The 16,507-nt window shown below is 48.6% G+C and overlaps 9 protein-coding genes across 9 annotated transcripts; 4 read left to right on the top strand and 5 right to left on the bottom strand.

Annotated features, from left to right (window-relative positions):
- Window positions 1–288: 288 nt before the first annotated feature.
- N7506_012240 (uncharacterized protein) lies at window positions 289–1,119 on the bottom strand (the record flags this gene model as incomplete). Its single annotated transcript, XM_056961531.1, has 1 exon — window positions 289–1,119. The coding sequence occupies one exon, from the start codon at window positions 1,117–1,119 to the stop codon at window positions 289–291; it is 831 nt and encodes a 276-aa protein (XP_056806065.1).
- A 1,940-nt stretch (window positions 1,120–3,059) lies between these two features.
- On the bottom strand, window positions 3,060–3,876 carry N7506_012241 (putative nucleoside-diphosphate-sugar epimerases; the record flags this gene model as incomplete). The annotated part of the gene is made up of 2 exons (XM_056961532.1): window positions 3,060–3,564; window positions 3,617–3,876. The coding sequence occupies 2 exons, from the start codon at window positions 3,874–3,876 to the stop codon at window positions 3,060–3,062; spliced, it is 765 nt and encodes a 254-aa protein (XP_056806066.1).
- A 703-nt stretch (window positions 3,877–4,579) lies between these two features.
- On the top strand, window positions 4,580–4,783 carry N7506_012242 (uncharacterized protein; the record flags this gene model as incomplete). Its single annotated transcript, XM_056961533.1, has 1 exon — window positions 4,580–4,783. The coding sequence occupies one exon, from the start codon at window positions 4,580–4,582 to the stop codon at window positions 4,781–4,783; it is 204 nt and encodes a 67-aa protein (XP_056806067.1).
- Window positions 4,784–5,454: 671 nt separating this feature from the next.
- N7506_012243 (uncharacterized protein) lies at window positions 5,455–6,228 on the top strand (the record flags this gene model as incomplete). Its single annotated transcript, XM_056961534.1, has 1 exon — window positions 5,455–6,228. One exon carries the CDS (start codon window positions 5,455–5,457, stop codon window positions 6,226–6,228), a length of 774 nt encoding a protein of 257 aa, XP_056806068.1.
- Window positions 6,229–6,970: 742 nt separating this feature from the next.
- N7506_012244 (MFS transporter) lies at window positions 6,971–8,861 on the bottom strand (the record flags this gene model as incomplete). Its single annotated transcript, XM_056961535.1, has 9 exons — window positions 6,971–7,148; window positions 7,192–7,303; window positions 7,361–7,767; window positions 7,816–7,902; window positions 7,962–7,994; window positions 8,052–8,296; window positions 8,343–8,377; window positions 8,436–8,545; window positions 8,593–8,861. The coding sequence occupies 9 exons, from the start codon at window positions 8,859–8,861 to the stop codon at window positions 6,971–6,973; spliced, it is 1,476 nt and encodes a 491-aa protein (XP_056806069.1).
- Window positions 8,862–9,435: 574 nt separating this feature from the next.
- N7506_012245 (NAD dependent epimerase/dehydratase) lies at window positions 9,436–10,748 on the bottom strand (the record flags this gene model as incomplete). The annotated part of the gene is made up of 5 exons (XM_056961536.1): window positions 9,436–9,765; window positions 9,819–10,091; window positions 10,155–10,302; window positions 10,353–10,600; window positions 10,662–10,748. 5 exons carry the CDS (start codon window positions 10,746–10,748, stop codon window positions 9,436–9,438), a joined length of 1,086 nt encoding a protein of 361 aa, XP_056806070.1.
- A 1,063-nt stretch (window positions 10,749–11,811) lies between these two features.
- N7506_012246 (SDR family oxidoreductase) lies at window positions 11,812–13,134 on the bottom strand (the record flags this gene model as incomplete). Its single annotated transcript, XM_056961537.1, has 2 exons — window positions 11,812–13,049; window positions 13,104–13,134. The coding sequence occupies 2 exons, from the start codon at window positions 13,132–13,134 to the stop codon at window positions 11,812–11,814; spliced, it is 1,269 nt and encodes a 422-aa protein (XP_056806071.1).
- A 572-nt stretch (window positions 13,135–13,706) lies between these two features.
- N7506_012247 (DUF4334 domain-containing protein) lies at window positions 13,707–14,263 on the top strand (the record flags this gene model as incomplete). The annotated part of the gene is made up of 3 exons (XM_056961538.1): window positions 13,707–13,714; window positions 13,767–14,040; window positions 14,099–14,263. The coding sequence occupies 3 exons, from the start codon at window positions 13,707–13,709 to the stop codon at window positions 14,261–14,263; spliced, it is 447 nt and encodes a 148-aa protein (XP_056806072.1).
- A 674-nt stretch (window positions 14,264–14,937) lies between these two features.
- On the top strand, window positions 14,938–16,209 carry N7506_012248 (NADH:flavin oxidoreductase/NADH oxidase; the record flags this gene model as incomplete). The annotated part of the gene is made up of 1 exon (XM_056961539.1): window positions 14,938–16,209. One exon carries the CDS (start codon window positions 14,938–14,940, stop codon window positions 16,207–16,209), a length of 1,272 nt encoding a protein of 423 aa, XP_056806073.1.
- Between the last annotated feature and the right edge of the window lie 298 nt (window positions 16,210–16,507).

A 16,507-nucleotide genomic window follows, 5' to 3' on the forward strand; every position in this document is an offset into this window, starting at 1 on the left:
TACGGGTCCCACCGATACCTTTGGAGGTCTTACTTGTACTGACAGTCAACTCATTGAATATTAAAGCTGTCGGTGGGACCGCTGTTGTAATTTTGCTTGAATATTACGATACCTGTTTTGTCTTTACACCGTCCTTGAAATACACTCACTTCCATAGAGACTGTATTTTATCTGACAGTGACCTTCCCCACAGCTCCTGTTGACAGTGGAGATGAATTCTTAATTGGGATCGACCCACTGTCGACGGTATCTGTCCCCTCGATCATCCTGTGTACAACTATGACATTTTCAAGTGCCATCGCCCTGGAGTATGAAACCTCCACCGCGCCCGGACTCCTCAGTCAATTCAAGACGTAGACTCTCTGACTCCTTCCGTATAGCCTCCCGACTGGCATTTTCCTGCAAACATTCAAAGTCGAGTAGCTTTACCCCTTCTTCCGTCACCAGAAAGTTATAACGGTTCGTATCCCCATGTAAAAGCCCTAAGTCGTGAAGTTTTCCCAAAGCTCTTTCGCAGATATCCAGATCCTCAATCAAAGCATGGCGTCCCTCTATCTTCTCCAATAGAAATCCCATGATGCGTCCGTTCTCATGAATATGGCCGAGAAAGCGCGGTACCAGCCCGGAACGCTCAAGTAGCTGATATGCTCGTGTTTCCCGCTCGATGCGAGGAATTTCCCACTCAAACCGAGCTATCTTAGCGATAACCGTCGCTGGTGCTTGGGAGATGCTTGGAAGGGCCGAATGCGAGACTGCCTCGAACGCCGATGCCGTGAGAGCTTTCGTTCTCTCTAGCTCCAGGCAATCGACTAAGGTGTGATGCCATCGACAGTTGACGCTGGCAAGTGCTCGGTTTGAGATGGAAGTTCTCAAGTCACCGCTGGTTTCGTCTCGTGAAATATGGGCCACTGTCCATTCGTCCTCCCTAGGAAGACTTGGCAGGGACTGTAGAGGGAATGAAAGCGTATCTCTGTCGAATGTTTTTGGAGATATGATGATATATTTGACTTGATTGCCAATTCGTACTCGATATTCACTTTCAAAAGAATCTTCATCGTCTACTTCCATGGACAGGACAGACGGAAGCGCAGGCTGCGCTAAAGATTGATAAGCAGTCATGTTCGTCAATTCCACTCCCTAGCTATGATTGAAAGCTGCCCAGGTAGGTCAACAAAACACGTTTGGGATTACCCGAGGACAGTTGAAGACACCAAAAGCGACTAACCAGCGACCAGCGCGGCGAGTCACGTGTTAGATTTCCTTTTCGCAGTGAGCTCTTGTCTTTTCCCTATAGTTCCGAATCATTTTGTATGACATGCAGGACTAGATCTCGTTATTTTTAATTTTGCCCCACCCTTCATGCCAGCATAATTTATCTAATGTTCTCATATTTGATGGCCCGTCATTACTCGAAATATATAACAACAGCGGCCCGGGGGCTCACAACACCGCTCAATATTCCTGGCAAGATGAAACAATTGGAGCTACCCATGGACCTGAGACCCCCGAGGTCAGGACCTGCGCAGGTGGTAGTTAGAAACCTTGGAAACAACTTCCAAGGTTGAGTTGAAGATCTTCCTAGCTGACGATCTGCGTAATCCAGGTGTGGCTTTGCTCTCTCACACAAGTATTCGTTCTTACATTCCAAGGCTATAGGTAGTTATGTGCTAAATTTATTACGCGGACGGGCGAGCAATAACTGTTCTTATGAGGGTTGAATCAAATATCCCCTGGGAATCCAACTATATTAACAAAGAAAGCTATTTAATGCACAAGATCTCAGAAGTTTCCCAACAATTGAACCGTGGATATGACCTCGGGAGCTCAAGTTCAAAATTGAAAATCACAACGCTTGCCTTGAGCAAGAGTCCGTAGAATGGGATTCCAGAATACACGAAAATTGATAAAAGTGTTGAAAGACGATTTGATTTCCACCGCACCGATGTGTCAAGCTGAAATAGAGATCAAATCACGATCGAGCCTTGGATGAATAGAAAAAATGTGAGGATCCCCGGGGTTCTCCTGCATTGCCTTGTTCGCAGCGGAGGACACTGTTTTAATTTTCAGTCAGGGTGAGATCCCCTAGCTGCAGTCCACGGCAATATGATCGTACATGTTCAGTGGCACTGCGGATGGTCCATCTGTATAGATGCATCAGACTCTACCAATTGTGCAGGACCTGTCCATCGGGGCCGATGCAGTCCTGGCGCCAGATTGGCTTCGTGTCGCACAGAGGGATGTCAGCCGGAGATGAGACTGGGGAAGCGTGAACTGCCGTGGCAGCAAGAAGGCTGAAGAGCGCCAGAATACCGCTGAATTGGAAGGACTTCATGTTTGCTTGAGGACTTGTGATTGTGGTGTGTGCTGAGCTTCAAACAGGCAGCGGATGATGAATCTACTTATATTGCAAGACCAGCAAGGATTGATCATACTCGAGTCAGAGTTATCATGTATCCTATTGAGACACGGAAATTACCTTATTGAGTCCAATATACGGCATCAGATCTGCACTCTGTGAGGCTCGGTAAATGCTCCGGTCGCCGCTAGAGAACGCATTCCGCCGATTCGATGGACGCCAACCTTGGATAATTTCCATTCCCTGCTTCACAGATAAAGAATTCATCTCCTGAGATGTCACATTATCAAGAAAAGTCCGCCTAGGGCCCCTGATCCGCCATGTGGCATCTGTTGCCCGAAATGGGGCTCAATAAGCTCGGAAATTTGCCCAATAGCTGACATCCGACATGACAGCCAGTATTAAGGCGCGCCAAATTTGAACCCATGAAGTTATGGAAATTAGCGCGCTTCATCGCATTCTTTGTCCGATTTCCTGCGGCGCCCTATTACGGTGCTGATCGTCGACCGGCTCGGATCTAGCCGATGGCTGAGATAAGTTTCCTATTTCGGTAAGATGGCAGTCCGTAAGATGGTGGCTCAAAGCCGCTCTCACGGATTTCAAGGGCATTTGATTCAAATTTCAGAAAATAGTTCGAACTCTAGTATTACATGCATGAGATTATCAACGCCAACGCCACTTCGCCTCCTAATCCAATCCTTTTTCACAGACCGAGGACTCTCCGCATACCGACATTCTCAATGACAAAGCCGCCACCCAACTTAAACACTCCCGGTCCTTGGAGCTTCATCTCGTGACGACCCATCGCCATATCCGTCAAAAATGGCCCAAGATGCTCAGTCGGAGAGTGCATTGATTTGTAGAAGCATCGAACTCCCGGTGCAAGCAAAGAGATTCCGACCTTCGTTGCTGCCTCAACCCATCCACCTGTCGGGAGATACGGCTTGATGGCATGATGATTGACTGGGTCAACAAACGCAGGACGCACGCTGTCAACGCGGAAGTTGGGGTTCTCTTCCGATAACTTGCCGAGCAGTTCTTCCGTCTCGCCCTTTACCCGGGAGAAAATTGGAGCAAATCGGCCGGGATCTTGAGTGGCTCCCTCGCCCGAGACATGGATGAATCGGAAGGGCGGGTTGGAGGGCTTGATGGTGGAAAAGGCGTTGGCAGCTGCCAGTGTGAAGTCTTTGGTAATCTTGACATATTGCCTGGGCATGGTTAGTAGGAGCCATGAAGTTGAACTCGTTCTTAGTTACTTACTCCTTGTTAACATTGTTTTGGCTCGTGCCCAGTGCCCAGACGCATCCATCGGCGTCTTTGAGTTGGTCCAGTAGCTCTGGCTTATAAGATTCGAAGTCTTTGTGTGTGATGACATGAACTCGTGGATCTTTGGCATCTTCTGCCATTCGGACGGGGTTGCGACTCAGGATCGAGATCTTTGAAATGGCTGCATTGTTGAGCATGGCGTCCAGGACGGAAGAACCGACCAAGCCGGTGGCGCCTGTGAGAATGAGATGCATGGCGAGACAAATTTGATCGTTGGAAAATTGGGAGAGCTTGACTTGGATCAAAATCCTAAATTCAGGTCATAAAGATCATTTAATAGTCGACTCGTTCGAACTGCTTAACTCCGTGATCCGCCAGGGCTGATGCTGACAAGAATCTAGCCTAATCCGGCTAGATTATAACAGACAGCAAGCTCCTCATTGGTCGATAGCTGTGATCGCCCCACTATGGTGTCGGCGTTTAAGTACGGAGTAGACGGGTGGACTTAGGAGCAATCTTACTCCTTACCTGCATAGAACATAAGCATCATTGATTTTGGGACCAAAAGTTGGTGTAGTCTGAAGATAGTTCCAGCTGGATGCATGTTGAACAGTTCTTCATGCGGATCCGTGCAAGGTGCATCGTTGACATGCCCGACATGGTGAGGTAAAACGTCAGCTGCGAGGGAGACCTCTCAGCTCTGCCGAATCGAGCCAAAAGGTACGGAGTAAAGAAGAAATACTCATTCACCAATTTGCTTTTTAACCTTTCATGTTGGAAAGACTTTGCTCACACTCGACCACCTGGGCTTTTTGTTCACTTCTTTTCATATCTTTTACCACTTCTACGACCGTCGAAGTGTGCAAAAATGTTCCAAATCCGGCTGGGTTGGCCCAGCTTCATATGATCTATGAAAGCTAGTATCGAAATGCCAAACAGTAATTCCGAGGCGATGATATGGTCTTTCGGACTCTTCCTGGCACCCCCAAGGCCAAAGCTTGGGCATCCGAGCCTAGCCGCGACGCACCTTCGGGAATGCTCAGGGCGGTGAACGCCGCAACGCTCTCCGGACCACCGAGAATCATCAACTTGCTCTTGGACAACTCAACTGACGGCAACGTGCTGGACGACTTAGGCGGCAATGATCTGCAACTCGAGTGAGTGAGAGACCTTGAGTGACCTCTCGATATCACTACAATTCCGGCATCGCCCCATATTGTCATCACTCGCACACGGCACCGACATCAAGTCCACTCATACGAAGACCACCAGGTCAGGTGTAATAGGGCTAGAAGGTTGCTCCACCGGGCAATTATCACCATCGATGAGGGGTCAATCTGGGTTTTTTGATGCTTCATACTCCACATCAATCATCACCTCTCGCTCTACGCATTGACCATGGACTTCTACGACCCTTTCCCTCGGCCTTTTCGGTCGACGATAGCCCAAAGCTCAGAGGAAAGCGACATAAAAAAAGAGCAGTATGCATCAATAATTGGTTTCAGTACGCAAAAAAATCAAAATCGCTAATCGGTTCGTAGTGTTCGTGTTGAAAGTGCACCATGGCCCGAGTATGATAGCGTCCTCCCAGGGAATGAAACCGCAGGACATGTAAATGCATCGCCTCCAAATAAACATGCTACGACGTGGCCAAATTTTATGAATCTTCCAAGAGAGTCGGCATCAAATGAAGGTCAGTTACACTCTAGCAAGCCCGCCTTGAAGCACGAGCGCGTCATTTTGCGGAAAGGATCAAGGGTCAACTGACAAAAATTCCAGATCTCTCTAATATTTCTTTGAGTGCTCGCATCGGTGGACATGAAGATATACCCATGCCGGTACCAGCATTTGGTTCGCTCTCACAGACACCAGGGCTCTATCTGGAAAGCTCGCGCGGAACTCAAAGTGACCTCGGCCACGGCCAGCAGAGTTCTGTTCCAGCTGATAACAGTTCCCTTGATGCCACTGTCATGCAGGACAAACCAAAGTCATCAACTCAGAGTACTGAAGGTCAAGCAGATTCAGCAAATTATTCCAACCATGCTTTTGCGCAGATACCAAGTGAGAAAAGCGCCGACGACAAAGAACGAAAATTCTCCTGCACTTTCTGCCGCCACAGATTTAAGACCAAGTATGACTGGTCCCGTCATGAGAAATCACGCCATCTCGACCTGGAAGTCTGGATATGTGCTCCTGAAAGTGGCCTCACGAGAAACCCTTCGACGGGACAAGATGTGTGCGCATATTGTACCAAACCCCAACCATCGCCGGAACATATTGCGGAGCACAATCACAGCAACTGTGTTGTAATGAAGCCTACATTCAATCGCAAAGACCATCTGGTACAACATCTCCGGCTGGTTCACCGTTTGACCAAGCTTCCACCCCTTGATGGCTGGCGAGTCCATGCCCCTCCCTTTGTGTGCCGTTGTGGGTTCTGCGGCCAGAGTCTGACCGGCTGGGGAGAACGGACTGATCACTTGGCAGGGCACTTTCGTAAAGGTGCCACAATGCGTGACTGGCAGGGTGAGCACGGGTTCACACCCGATGTCGCGGCGCAGGTGGAAAACTCTATTCCGCCTTACTTGATTGCCGATCAATATTGAGAGCCATCTTAGCTTTCATGGGATCCGGGGAACAGAGAAACAGGTAACTAAATGAGGAGACAGGGAGAAGACATGGACGGACGTGTGTATTGTGGAGACGAGCATTGCAGGAAGAGAGAAAGAGAGACAGAGACTCTTGTAACCTGCTCGAAGCCTGACAAACCAGGCTTCCACAGGCGCCAACACGAAGCCAACGATTCAGCGGCTCTTTTTCCCAGGAGTGGAATTACTATATAAAGTGAATTTTGGAAACCCCCCGAGATGATTCCCATATCCTCTACGTTCCCTATCAGGATCGGATGAGTTTGAGTCGGCTGTTGACCCATTTTTGGAGGACACCGACAAACTTGGAATCCCCCGAGTTTTCTTCCAGGTCTTTAAAGGTCACCGATCCAAGGACAGGAGACTGTCCCGCGATCCATATTGATTAAAAATTACAAGGTATCGAGCAAGCTCCGGTAAGCAACCTAAACATCGGACGTAGTGCTAGCCTTGGGCATTTGTGAACCGACTGCTTTTTTGAATACGTGCTCCATATCGAAAGAATATGTATCTATGGAGAATGTCAGCATCCGAAACCCGTGGACCTGGGCATCACCTGAGAGTTCAAAAGAACTGCCCACATGATTAGGGCCTGCAGCACTGGAGTACTTACGGAAAGGGGAGCATGGTGAGAGTCAGGAAGGCCAGTAGACTCGTTACCCAGTGATACCCCCATCGATTATACACTACGTGTTGCGGGTCAGAGCCATAACGAGAAAGCCGGGAGAAGGATGCAATACGGACTTTGTACACCGAGAGGTGGGAAAACCCCCCCAAAAGCCGACCGAGCGAAACTGTTCGCGGCAAGTGCACTGGCAGCATAGGATGGGTATGCGTCGACCAAAAATGTGAAGATACCCGAGTAAACCAGGATTGTTCTGACATGAATTAGTCTAGAGCTCAAACTTCCATGCCACTTACCCTGCTCCAAATACGCCACTGCCAATTATCGGGCCAATCCAGTGCACACCAGGATAAATTGTCCATGCAAAGATGAACAGTCCGATCGTCACCAATGGAGCGCCCATGATAGCTATCAATGTCAGTCTCATTGCAAGATTGAGCAATTCGAGCTTCGTGGAAGACTTACCAGGTGGCAAGCGCCATTCGGGCTGGGGTGGTGACTCGGGAGATTCCTTGGCTTGCTTTTGTTCCAACCGAGCATAATTCCAACCCCAGAACCTATCCGAAAGAATAGCAAGGACCATGCCGACTAGCAGGCCAAGAAAGCTGCATCCTCGTTGCCAAAGGCTGAATTCGTAAATGTTGCCGAAGACGAGTTGAGAAGCACCAAAGAATAGATACAGAACACCAAGCAATATAGCCGAGAATATGCAGAGGTTCAGACACATCGGCTCAAATACCAACAGCTGAATTGGTCGGTAAATTGATTGGCCCACAGTGGCGAGGATGCTTTTCTCTCCACCGTCTAATGAGCTTCTCCATCGTTCGTCGCCCGTCTCGATACGCATTTTTTGGGCTTTTCTTTTCAGAAGGCTAGACAAGTCAGCGTGGTTTGTAATTCCGGGGAGAAATTTATCTTACATGGGCTGGAATGTCTCGGGCGTGCAGAAAACAATAATTGCAAGGAGCACGCCGGTCCATATCATCAGGACATAAAAGGACCACCGCCTGTGGAGTCAGCGCATTTTCTATGACTATAAGAGCAGAGGTGAGATTGATTTACTCACCAGGTTGTATATTGATTGATAAAGCCTCCAACCCTACAAATTGTGTTAGTTCCATGCTCTTCTTACAAGAGGTAACCGCTAAAAGCGTACAAGGGACCTATCTCTGGTCCAATAAATGGACTCGCCGTATATACCATCATAGGGGCTGCGAGCTCATGACGTGGAAAGAGGTCCGCAACTGTTCCACCTGCAACGCTCAAAAATGCGCTGCCCGCAAGTCCGCTGAATAGCCTTCCGATCAATAGTGTTTCGATGTTTCTTGCCACAGCACATGGAATCAGCCAAACCAAAAACATCGCCAAGGAGCATATGTAAATCGGTCGACGGCCGTAGAACTAGAACAAATCAGAAGCGTTCGTTGGGCCATGAGAACAACCTTACCTCTGAAAGAGGAGCGAGAAGCAGAGGACCGAAGCCTATAGTGTGTGGAGGTTAGCCACAGAAATATGAGGAAAGCGCCGAGCCCACACATACCAAGTCCCCAAATAAAGAAGGATAGCCCCAGTGTAGCCACGATATTCGAAACTTGGAATTCTTTGGTGATTTGGGCATATGTCATGGTATACATGGAGGAGGTACAGGTACTTCTATCATTAGCGCCTATAAGCAATGTTGAAGTTGGTATACCTACACACAAAGTGAACCCATGGAACCAGTGATAACGATCAGCCACTTTCGCATGCGGCTAGAATTGCGAGGGTTCGCTGTGTCGTGGTCATCCAAGGTGACGAGAAATCTTTCTTCTTCCACGGTTGCTAATCTGGTGGGGGTTCGCTCCGTTGTACAAGGGTCGTAGCCATCGTTCAGGGAGCAGCAGCGACTGAGAGGCCTTGTTGAACGATCTTCGCATGTTTCCAGTCCCCCTGAAGGGCTCTCTTCTGCTGCAATCTTTTCATCCATGGCCGGGTTGCAGTGGAGAGCTGTAACAATCATACAATAAAGATATTGGCAAAGAACAGAAGGAATGGGCATGAACTCAATATAAACGCTGAGTGAAGGCCCGAGACTTCCAAGGTTTGGAATCCATGGGTGGAAATCTGTTAAGCAAGTGCCCAGGTGTTAGAAATACATAGTGGCGGCCGGGGTTGTTCCAGTAGGAGGGCGCATAGGCAATGTGGGTCTCAAGTCCCGAGCCCGCGCGCCCTACATGCTTACAATTGCCCCGACTCCGAGATGTCCACGGAAGCTCAGTTCCAAGGTTGTCACTTCTCTAAGCCTGTCCGACCCAAAATTTAATTTTTTTTATATCTGTTTGATCTACTGAAGCCCCATATTCTAAGACCCTCCTGTATTCACTCTTGGAGTTACGAATCACGCATCATACTATGTTGCATTCATTTGTCAAAACATATATTTAAACAACGCAATTCCAACCTTGGAAAGTTTAACACTGGTACTTTACCATTTGGACAATTCCAAGGTTGAATTGAGCAATATTGAGGTTTCAAAACCCCAACGCCACAGAATTTCAAGGTTATAAGACACGGGAATCAATCATGGATTGGACAGCATCGACCACGCTAGATTTCAAGTCGATGTATTCCCATTTCCCTCCTTTGCGGCCCTTGCTCAAAATTTCCAGACTGAGCTTCATATCCCAGCCGGTGGGATGAATTCCCGGAGGAAGAAGCTGCGAGGGATTTCCCTCTGGCACTCGATCCTTGAGGCTGGGGAAATTTTCACGTATGGTGTTAGCCACTAGCTGCGGGGAAATGAGCCCAGATATCAAAAGAACCCGCTGATTTGCGGCTGCTGGGTTGGTGAGAGCATCGACATGGCTCTGCGCCACATCCCGAACATCAACCTAGCAGTCAATTAGCTCTATTCGCTTAGGGGAAGTCCCAGGATATCTCCTACAAAGTGATAGAAAGGGAACTCGACTCCCTCGATGGTTTTGTGGGTTCCATCAATGAAGCTGGCGATAGCAAAATGGTTGGTTTCATTAATGGAGCCTGCCCCTTCGATAGGATGGATCATCGGCCCAGTAATGATATCCGGGTTGATGACAGTCAAGTCAAAGGGAACCTTGTTCTGCTTGAAGAATTCCCATGCCGCGGCTTCGGCTCTGGTTTTTGACACGTTGTACCCGAGAACGGGGTCATTTCGTTCAACAGCCTGCTCAGCTGTGACCTATGAATGTGTCAAAATTTGGACATGTGGTATGTACAGCAACTTGCAGAATAGGTTGCTTACTGGGTTCCAGTCTTTCTCGGTGTACGGCTTGCCTTCTTTGGTCATGTCCTCGAATGAGCTCAGCACGGACACCGCACTGCCAAGAAGCACGAATCGTTTCAGAGTGGAGCCACCGTACTTTTGACTAGCTTTCAGTATCTCCCTCGTGCTGGTGAAGTTAGCGCTACCCAGATTTCAGCTATGCGGATGGAAGTTCACCCTTTTTCAGCGGGCTCAATCATCTCCTTTCGGATATCGGAGACTTTGAACTTCAAAGGCGATGCGGTATGGATCACATAGTCAAATGGAGATTTCGCCTTTGAAAAAATGTCATCAAACGGCGCCTCCGACGTAAAGTCCGATACGATGGCAAATTCAATGTTGTTCTTCCACGTAGGATGGGCTACGATGATGGCGTCCCCCTTGGACGGAGAGCGAACAGTCGCTGTCACGAAGTAGCCTTCCTGCTGGGGAATTAGCAGTCTATTGACATCAAGACATGCTGCATCTGATAATATGAGTCCTTACATCAATCAAAATGGATAAGATATGGGAGGCAACAAATCCGTTAGCTCCCGTCAACAGAATGTGCTTTCCTTTGCCTGGCTGTGACATCGAAAGTTGAATTGAGATACTGAGTACTTGAAGTGGTGATAGAAGATAGTAGATAATTGAGATCTTACGAGATAGGTCGACCGTGAACCTTATATAATTTTTGGGGGCTCAAGACCGAGCATGCGTCCATAGTTGACGTCAGAGCCACCCTTGAACGGCGTCAGAGCAAATCCCGGAAATTGAGCTTTTTTTTAAGATCATTACAAGTATGTGATGATGCTATCGTTTCCTCAATCTTCGAATACGAGTTGGCATGTGGCAAATGCCACTTCAGTCCCCAACCCGGCAGGTTTTCAAGACAGACCTATTGAGTTAGTTTTTAACCACCGGGCTTCGCTCTTCAGCGGAATACTCAAAAGTGTCAAAAAGCAGTATTATGGGAATACGATCTAGTAATGGAGCAGTATGCACGTAAACAAGTCGTAAAATGCGTGAGAAAGATAAGGGAGAGAGAGAGAGAAACAGAGATCTATCTACTAGGGCACCGTATCACATGACCTAACCCCATGATCTCCAACAAGTATGATATGGTAAATGTAACTTTTATTCAGACGAGAAGAAGAATTCAAGAGGGAGAAGCTCTCCCGCTCTCATGAGTTGCAGCGGTCTCTCAGTGTCGATGAAGAAGACAGATTCTGTAATCTCCTGCGCCGGACTGGTGCTAAGTGGTGGGCGAGTAGGGAGGATAGGCTGGAAGTGCGGTTAGGCGCGAGAGAGATGGCAGAGGAAGAAAAAAGGTGCTGGTGTTTGGTTGGCCGACGAATGGAGTAGGTATGTGAGTGTTGAGATATGAGAGTAGCAGGCAACTTCCAAAAGATTTTGGGAGAATGAGTTTCGCGATGAATGTGGAGGAGAAGATACAGATGATGAGAGAGTATGGCGCTATGTTTGTTGAAGATGTTACGCAGGTGGAGGAACTTCGTGATGGCTGAATACGCTTTGAGGCTCCCTAGTCTTGGGATGGATACTATCAGCGACAAGAAGCAGTAAAAGCTTGAGACCATGAAAGATAAATAATTCAAAAAGCCCCTGCAGCAATGATCACGTATCGTGACTTAGCCGACTAGAAATCCTTCCTCAGCTGATTCAGAGGCGGAAGGACGCCCTCGGATTCGAGGATTTCGAATGTCTCCTCCAACTCATCCCACGTATCGGCATACCCAGTCCAACCCAGCTTCCTAGCCTTACTCATACTTCCCACACAACTCCAGTCCCGACCAAGAGTCATCGTCAAAAAGTTCCATGTGGCCTTATCCCATGCGTGTTGATCAAGGTTGTATCGCTCACGAAGTGTAGCCCAGGCCTTGTTGACATCCTCTCGTTTCGCCCACTTCTCAGGGTCAACCTGGAGGAACAGGGTGGGGGAGTCGTTAGAAACCGAGTCCGTAGAGAGACCCAGCGCGGAGGCAGATGCCTTCAGAGGCGGCTTATTCTTGAAATGGATCGTCGACGACTCGTAGCTTTTGAAGCCTTTGGTATCTGGAGTACCTCCGTTCGGGAACATGGGATCAGGGATACGGCAGCCGAAACGGGCGGCCATACGCGGCCACAGGTTCTGGAACGATTCCGTATCTCCATTCATTACGTTGAAGATCTGATTCCCTGCGCCCTGTGCGGTGGCTGCCCATAGACAGAATTTGGCATGGAGATTGGCTGATGTCCAGCAATTGAAGGTAAAGTAGTTGGCCTTGCTGCCGATGAAAGGGAGCTCCGATCCCGGAAGAGCTTTACTGACAGCGCAGTAGAGGCCGAGGGCTGTGGCTTCGTTCATGAAGTTACCACGAGCATATCCTAGCACGTCTTCTGGTAGTGTGGCCACCCACTCCCAGCCGCCTTTCTTAGCTGCGTTGGCTAGGACACGTTGTTGTGGGTAATAGAAAATCGGCGGCCAAGATACACCACCTGCATCGTTTTCCAAAAGGGGATCGTCCTCGAGTAGAGGCTGCTTTCCAGGTCCGATGTGTACACCGTACTGCTTGAACCCGCAAGTGAGAATGAAACGTTTGATCTTCCGCGCCGAGCCGTTGAGCTCCAGTGCTTCCAGGAAATTGTAAAGTAAAGCTTCATTGACCCGGGACAACTCATCCTGGTCCTCGGAAGCTAAATAGGCACAAAAGAAAATATACTCGGCGGACACGCCCTCGAAAGACTTGGCCATGTCTTGTGCCGAGCTTTGCAGGTCCAGGGTGACATGTTGGACTTTCGGATCTTTGTGACCCGGATTTCCACGCGAGAAAGAATAGATTTTGTCGTAAGATCCATCTTTCAACAGGTGATGCACAATTGCACTCCCCGTGATCCCTGCGAGATGTTAACTGAGCAGGTGGTGGCAAACTTCACAACAGAACCACTTACCAGTAGCACCGGTAACAATAGCTGAAGGCATGATGAAGTCTGTTTGATTGTACTGGAACAATATCAGAAGAGATATTGATTAAAATTTGTGGTCTTTTCGATAGTGTATACAAGTTGGTTGAATGTTCGGGATCTGGGGTTCGGGATCTAATGTCTTTATCGACGTCATTATACTACATGCGGAAGGCAAGGGTCACCTCGTAATGCCACTGAAATCATTACAAGGTTCCAAGTGACCAATTTGTGACTATGTGATCAAGCATTTAAATTCACACAACTGGAGAAATTAACAATTCCACGCGCTCAAGAGTTTGATTGAGGTTGGCTGGGAATAGTAGGGCGTAGGGCGTGAGGCGTGAGGTCTAAGTCCCACCCGATTCGGTGGAATATTCAATGACAAGCCCCTCGGAGACTTTCTGCTTGTTGCTTGTTATTCAGCAGAGGCGTTGGATCCAGCCCCGGACGTCATTTCTGTCAAAGTTTAAAGTATACTTACCAATATAGACATTCCAAGTATTTATATATGACATAACATTGGGAGAAGGATTCTTGTCCCACAATAAACGCATATCTTTTGATTGAATCATAGTAACCGATTTCACAATGTCCTCGTGAGTAACATTTACAGGTTTGACAGGTGCGAGAGATTACTGACTGTCAAAGTCCCCAAGAAAGATACATCGCTGCAATTGAGGCCAACCGGAAAGTCAACCCGGATACTATCGAAGACCTCTTCAGACAACTTCCATCTATCAAGCCAGATCAATTGCTTGGTGAGTGGAATGGAGGGTACTTTGACACCGGACACCCGGTCGCCGCCCAGCTGGAGGAGATCAAATGGGTCGGAAAGTCGTTCAAAACTCTGGAAGATGTCGATCCTGTGATCGTTGAGCGGGATGGCAAGCGAGTGAGTTGGGGACAATGGGGGTTTGCTAGCGTAAGTTTACCCAGGCCTCCGCTCTGCGATTGAGTCACAGGCTAATTTAAGTTTCAAGGTGCGAGAGATGGTGTACGGAGGAGCAGTGTCTACTACCATGATCTACGATGATCGACCTATCTTGGATCACTTCCTTTACGTGAACGATGGACTCCTGGCTGGTGTTATGGAAGGGAAAGCACTTGGGCATGACGGGCCATTTTACTTCTACTTGAAGCGATAGACTTGCGACCAAATTCCAACAATAAGGCATTCTCTTGAAATTTTCCTTGGTAAAACGTACCATCTCTAGATTTCTTGAAGTAGACTCGTTTTATTGCCTTGGAGTAAAACCCTGCAGTAGAAATTACAAATGCTCATCTATGGCATTGATCAGAAGAAAATTGCGTGAAGATAGATTGTGAAAATTAACTCAGGTACTCATAGAATGCATTTTAGCCAACGGAAGGTATGAGAGCAACTCAAAAAAAGATTATAATATCGTCTACAGACGTCTGATCTTCTCAGATTCCGTAATGTACCTGGCGCTGCCTTTCCGAGGATGTCGCCGCTGTGGGGCACGCCCTACGAGTGCGGCCAAACATCGTCCCGGAATCACTTCGGACACTTTTGGATATACAGCGGTAACTTTCAAAGCCCATGTGGCAGCTATGCTTGAAGGGGCAATGTGAAACAAATTTTATTCATGATCTTCTATGGAATTCATTACAAACCATGGCCATTTGTCAGTTTCGGAATCAAAGCTTACGAAATACAGAACCCAGTGTCCAGGTAGATGAACTATATAAGAGGCTCGAGACAGCTACCATCCAGCCTGGCATATTCTTCAGTCATTGCATCAACTCATACCGGAGTCCTTCTTACAGCAGTCCAAACATCCCATAGACCTCCAACGAAATGACCAACTGGCCCGACGTTCACATCAAGGCCGCCTCCGGCGTGCCCTTCTACACTCCAGCCCAGAGCCCACCAGCTGGGACTGCCCGAAACCCCCAGACCAGCGGCAAGCCCATTCCGAAACTCTTCCAACCCTTGAAGATCCGCAACCTCAGCTTTCAAAACCGCCTGGGCCTTTCCCCCATGTGTCAATATAGCGCCGACGACGGACACATCACACCCTGGCACCAGACACACTATGGTGGAATCGCCCAACGCGGTCCCGGCCTCATGATCATCGAAGCGACTGGCGTGCTACCCGAAGGCCGTATCACTCCTGGCTGCCTCGGCCTCTGGAAAGATTCCCAGATCGCGCCCCTCAAGGAAGTTGTCGACTTTGCACATAGCCAAGGTCAGAAAATCGGTATTCAACTCGGTCACGCTGGCCGCAAAGCCTCTACCCTTCCCCCTTGGGTAGGCGGCGCCACTGCTACCAATGCTGTCGGCGGATGGACCGATAACGTCAAGGGCCCCAGTGCTATCCCATTCTCTCCCAACGATGTTGTACCAAAGGCTATGACCGAGGAAGATATCGTGGAATTGAAGGAAGCTTGGGAATCCGCTACCAAGCGTGCCCTGATTGCTGGCGTGGACTTTATTGAAATCCACGCTGCGCATGGCTATTTGCTTTCCTCCTTCTTAAGTGCGTCTTCCAATCAACGTACCGATCAGTACGGCGGTAGCTTCGAGAACCGAACCCGTCTACCACTCGAGGTCGCCCAGTTGACCCGTGATCTCGTCGGTCCCGATATGCCCGTGTTCCTCCGTGTTTCCGGTACAGACTGGCTGGAAAACAGCCTTCCGGACGAGAAGGGCTGGAAGCTTGAAGACACTGTGGAATTCGCACGCCTGCTCGCTGAGCAAGGTGCGGTGGACTTGATCGATATTAGCTCTGGTGGTGTCCATGTGGCACAGAAAATCACTAGCGGTCCCGCCTTCCAGGCTCCTTTGGCTGCGGTCGTCAAGAAGGCTGTTGGAGATCGCCTGAAGGTTGCCGCTGTGGGTATGATTAACCACGGTGACCTTGCTGAGAAGATCTTGCAAGAAGACAACCTTGATGTTATCCTGGTCGGACGAGCATTCCAGCGTGATACAGGTCTCGCATGGCACTTTGCTAAGGACTTGGATGTGGAAATTGCCATGGCTGCGCAGATCCGCTGGGGCTTCACAAGCTTCCGAAATGCTTCCGAGTATATCCAGCCGAACTCGATGAAGGCGACCATCTTCGATTAGATGCCAAGCGCCATTTACTGTTAGACTTTTCCCATAGACTTTGCCATAGGCTGTTTGTTACATTTTGTTATCATAGAACCTTGTTGATTCGATTAGATGTCTGCACTTGAGTTCGAAACTCGGAACCAGACGCCCTATCTTCTCCTTTGTTGTGCTTTCTGAAGTAGGTCTCGCAATGTGTGAAATTTTCACCATGATTTAGGTCGGTGCGGAGTTAAGAACTTGGCACAAACCGGATATCAATCTTTGGAAACTTTGAATGTGACCACGGGTTGGGGTCTGGTATAATATGTGGGAA

The sequence above is a fragment of the Penicillium brevicompactum genome (genome assembly GCF_028827555.1).
Source record: "Penicillium brevicompactum strain IBT 35665 chromosome Unknown utg000009l_segment0_segment0, whole genome shotgun sequence".
NCBI classification, from domain to species: domain Eukaryota; kingdom Fungi; phylum Ascomycota; class Eurotiomycetes; order Eurotiales; family Aspergillaceae; genus Penicillium; species Penicillium brevicompactum.